A 4,946-nucleotide genomic window follows, 5' to 3' on the forward strand; every position below is an offset into this window, starting at 1 on the left:
AGTTGGGGGGGGCGGCGTCAGCTGTCACTAGCGCCTGTGGGAGGAGTGGGTGGCAGCGGGGTCCCCAGGACAGGGCCGGGCTGGGTGGCCAGTACTGGGCACACAGCTCCCACTCTGCGTCTCCCTGCCACCTGCCCGGATCTGCAGCCAGGCCAGGCTTGTGCTTCGTCAGAGCTTTGAGGGAGGGCTGTGGCGGTGCACTGGGGCTGCCCGGAGGTGGCTGGTCCCGGGGCCACTGCAGAGCCCTGTCCCCGGAGAGCCCATGAGGCCGACGCCATCCGTGGGGGGCCTCAGACGTGAGTCTGCATCCGCCGCTGCAGGGGCCGGCTGGGGTCGGAGCTCTGGGATGAGGACTGGGAATGGTGGGAGGACGAGGCGGACGCTTTACTGGCCTTGTCGAACTGCACGTAGCCGTCCTGCTTGCCGCTGCTGCTGACGCTGCTGTCGCACTGCGTGTCCAGGAAGGAGCTGCTGTCGCTCAGGGAGCCTCTCTGGAACTCGCGCTCGCAAAGCTCAATGGACGAGCTGCCCATCCCCAGCACGAACCGCTGCCCGTAGTCGTAGAGGCGGCCCTGGCCGCTCAGGGAGCTGTAGATATTGGTGAAGGACATGCCTGTGGGCACGCGCTGCTTGCCCACCGGCCGCAGGTCCGGCTGGCAGCTGGAGAGGGAGATGGTGGGGGTCGAGTGGTGCTCCTTGAAGGTGTTGACGCTGTAGTAGCCGTTGGTGGGGTCCTGGGGGCGAGGGCGGGAGGGGGAGGGCAGGCGAGAGCGGGAGCGAGAGGGCACACTGCTGGACCTGCCGACGCCCGGCTCTGAGCCCAGCCAGTGGGGTGGGCGGGCCCCGGAGGGAGGCCAGGGCTTTGCATCAGGGCAGCACGGCCACTGGACGGCGGGCGCGCTCCTGCCTGCCAGGGCGTGGACACGGAATTTTGTGGACACGTGTGAGGAGCCATGTGCGGGAGGACGGTGGGGAGCTCGGTCCCGGCAGGGATGTGGCTGCCTTAAAGCATGGCCCTGCTGGCCCCAGCCAGATCTCAGCCCTCCCCGCCCTGCCTTCTTCCGCAGGCGTCTGGGCCGGCCCTCAGAGCCAGTGCAGGGCTGCAGGCCGCCTCACCTTCAGGTTCTGAAACTCCTTCTCCTCCTCCCTGAGCACCTCCAGCTGCTTCAGCACCGAGTCCTGCTGGAACTCGCCCCGGTCCACCTGCAACCAGAGGGCTGCTCGGGGTGGCTGCGGCCACTCAGGGAAGGCGTGGCTGGGACTCGGGTAGGGTCGGCAGGGTGGGGGCTCCACTTGGGCCCCAGGGCTCTCGCGTGACTAGTTCAGTCCGCCGAGCCCCCGCTGTAAAGTTCGGGCAGGACTGTGCTCAGATCGAGCACAGATGAGGACTTGCTATGGGTCTGAGCACAGGTTCAGGCCTGGGGACCTCTGTGTGTGCTGGGTACGCAAGGTGCCCAAGGTCCAGGGCTGGCTGGGGCTGGGCTGGAGCAGCATCGGGACCCATCGGGGTGCTGTCTCTGTCTCTCCACCTCTCTAGTCTCTCTCATGGAAGAAATAAATCAACCTAAAAAATCCAGAAAGCAGCCATTCTGCTTATTTGGGAGATGGACTAGGAGTTAGGGACCCCGTCGGCTCCTGGCCCGGGAGCCCCGCATGCTGGCAGTGGACCACGCGTGCCCAGCACGGTGCCGTGCGGCTGCAGGGCAGCTCCGCATGCTGCACATGCGTCCCGTGGGGGAAGAGGCTCAGCCGGAAGTTGGTAAAATAGACGAAGACCCAGCGTGGGGGCCGACGACGCAGGAAGAGATGGGGGAGGCGGGGTCCGGGAGGAATTGACAGGACCTGACCTCGGCGGGACAGAGGGGAGCAGCTGCGGGACAGGCTTGCCGTCGGCCCGACACCCAGCGGACGGCGGGCGTGTCAGTCAGCGCCCTGGGTGGCTGAGAGCAGCGTGTCTGCTGTGTCCCCGTTTTCTCGCTCTCCTGGGGCTCGCCCGTGCGACCTCACCGCAGCCCACGTGCGTGCACACCCACTTCACCCACGGGATGCTGAGGCACGGGGTGCGTGGCCGTGGCGGCGCAGCAGCCCTGGGGCAGTGTGCCCTGGAGCTCGCGTGGCTCCTCAGGTCTTGGGTGCAGAGGGGCGGGGCGGGCAGGAGCGGCTGCAGGTGGGATGCACAGCTGTTCCCCAGGGAGAGCCGTGCTTCCTGCAGATGCTTCCTCAGGAGGAGACATGGAGTGCCATGGTCTCTTTGGGCTCCTGGCCATGCGTGGTGGCAGTTTCATGGGTGTCTTCTCCCCCGCTCAGCAGCCGGGTTCCCTGAGGCTGGGACACACAGGCACCCGGACCACGCCTGCTGCTGAGACAGAAACTGGCTACCAGGGCCGGGGCCGGGTGGTCCGGGCGGTCTTTTGCTTCCTGGGAGCTTCCAGGGCCGTGAGGACAGGTCATGGTGGGGTGGGAAGGGGCACTCTCACCGTCAGCTGCTTCATAGCGGGGTGCTCTTCAGCCCCCCGTCCGGACGCGGGCTCCTTGTGCACGATCTCTACTCGAATGTCATTCTTGGCCGACACGACACCTTTCAGATCTGGGCAGGGAGCAGGAAGGGGCAGACGGCTCAGTTGGGCCCTGCCCTGACGGGGCTCCCCGCAGCCCTGCAGCTCCCACCACCAGGACACGCGGTGGACACGCGGCAGGCTATCTGGGCCCAGCACGCCCCTTGCTGCACGTGCCCAGCCAGTTGCCCTGGGCCAGGGGCTCCTCAGCTGTCCCGTCCCTGAGCTAAGTCCTCCTGACTGGGGAGTCCTCACCCTCCCGGCAGGCTCTGAGCTGTCTCGTTCACGTCCGTGTCAAGGACTGTAATGAACCCACAGCCACCCTCCCGCCCAGAGCAAAGACACACACGTGCATGTGTGCACACAACCCCACATACATAGGCACACACATGTGTGAAAACACCACACACACATGCACACACCACAATGCACACTTACATGCACACAGCAATACATGCCACACACATGTGCACACACCACACACATACATGCATATACACACTTCAAATACATGTACACATGCAGGGAACCAGCAGTTAGTGTAATGGCTGTGTCGCTGGACTCCCACGTAGTCGACCGCGGTTCGTGTCCCGGACCCGGTGGCTTAAAACTCACGCCGGGCGTGTGTGCGTGTGTGCCCAAGATCCCAAGAGGAGAATGGAGGAGAAGGGACTGCAGCGTGGACATCCCCCGGGGGGTGATTTCTCGCTTTCTGTCTCTCTGTCTCTGTCTGTCTGGCGAGCGCACGTGCCCTATAGCGAAAAACCTCTAAAAAAATACATGTACACATGCAAACACAATATACACACCACATGTATACACATGCACATGCCACACACATGCACACGTGCATGTACCACACACATGCACACGTATGCATACTATACACATGCACACATTGCATACACACACCATGTGCACATACACACACCACACACATGCCACACACATGCCACACACATATGCATGCACATATGCATACACACATCACACACATGCACACACCACATACCACATGCACAAACGTATGCATGCACACATGCATACGCACCATACAGGCACCCAGCACACATGCTCACATGCATGCATACACTCCAGACACACACACCATGTGCACATGCACACAGGCCACACACATGCACATACCACACACGTATGCATGCACATATGCATACACATGACACACCACACATATATGCACACCACACATGCATACATGCACATATGTATACACACCATACACCACACACCTGCACATGCCACACATATAGGCACACACACACCAGATACACATACCATGCACACACCGCACATGCATGCACACACATGTGTACACACAGTGTACATACCACACACATGCACACACCACACATACCATGTGCACATGCACACACCACACATACCATGTGCACATGCACACACGCAGACTACACACACGTACATAGACACACACCGCGTGCACACGCACACCGTGTTCGCATGTTGGTGCACCAGTCTCCCCAGTCCCAGAGGAGCCTGCTGCTTAAGTGGGAGAGACCGGCTAGAAAATTTCTGCTAAAATGTGCCTCCCACGACGCCTGCCGCAAGGGGGGAAGGAGGGTCTGCGCCCACAACTGTGGGCGAGGCCTGAGGGGCTGCTCTGCTCACAGAGGAGATGGCGGAGGGGCTCACAGCCTACCCTGACATGCGTGGGCAGGGAACGGGGGAGTGGCAGGCCCAAACCAGGGGCGCGAGCGCTTGTCTGAGAGGAGAGACAGGCCTCCCGCTACAACTGTGGGCGCTGCATCTTCACCGCCAGGCCCTCCCCAGGACACGTGTGTGCTTGTCTGTGGGCCGTGACTGCAGGCCGGGCAAGGCAGGCACGCTGGGCACATGAGGCCTGAGTGTGAGGACTCAGGCTGTGGCCGTGACGAAGGCCTGAGGGTGGACAGTGGGTCCTGCAGTGCTTCCTCCGTGTGGGCGCGGCTGTGTGGCTAGACCCGCAGCTCTCAGAGAGTGAGCTCGGTCCCCGCTGAGAGCCTGCCGGCCGACTCAGCCTGGCCCAGTGAGTGCCTGCTGTGTGCCGGACGCCGTGCCAGATGCCCGCGGAGAACGGCGCTCAGCCCTGCCCGCCAGGCTCAGTGCAGAGGGCCAGGCCGCGCGCTGTCGGGGCGCCTAAGCCTGGGCTTCCTCTCTGCCCCTCCCTGGCTGCCCGGGCTCCCTCCCGTACTTCTCTGGGACCGGGCACAGCAGAAGGCCACGATGGTTGCCATGAGGACGAGGAAGGCCACGCCGGCTCCCACGGCCACCCCGATGATGACGGCCATCGGCACGGACTCTGTGGGAGAGAAGTGGGCACAGCTAAGGGGCGGGGCAGGCACGGCAGGACACCGACCCACGGCCCCCCCCCGC

The 4,946-nt window shown here is 63.1% G+C and overlaps 1 protein-coding gene across 1 annotated transcript in view; it reads right to left on the reverse strand.

Annotated features, from left to right (window-relative positions):
- Window positions 1–12: 12 nt before the first annotated feature.
- KIRREL3 (kirre like nephrin family adhesion molecule 3) overlaps window positions 13–4,946 on the reverse strand; it is a 395,674-nt gene continuing 390,740 nt past the window's right edge. Inside the window, exons 18-20 of the mRNA XM_006140642.3 lie at window positions 2,478–2,587; window positions 1,117–1,203; window positions 13–734 (exon numbers count right to left, since the gene is read on the reverse strand). Of these exons, the coding sequence (XP_006140704.1) occupies window positions 291–734; window positions 1,117–1,203; window positions 2,478–2,587 (641 nt within the window). The 3' untranslated portion in view covers window positions 13–290. The remainder of the gene's footprint in view (window positions 735–1,116; window positions 1,204–2,477; window positions 2,588–4,946) is intronic.

This window comes from Tupaia chinensis, unplaced genomic scaffold, assembly GCF_000334495.1.
Source record: "Tupaia chinensis unplaced genomic scaffold, TupChi_1.0 Scaffold000037_4, whole genome shotgun sequence".
NCBI lineage: Eukaryota > Metazoa > Chordata > Mammalia > Scandentia > Tupaiidae > Tupaia > Tupaia belangeri.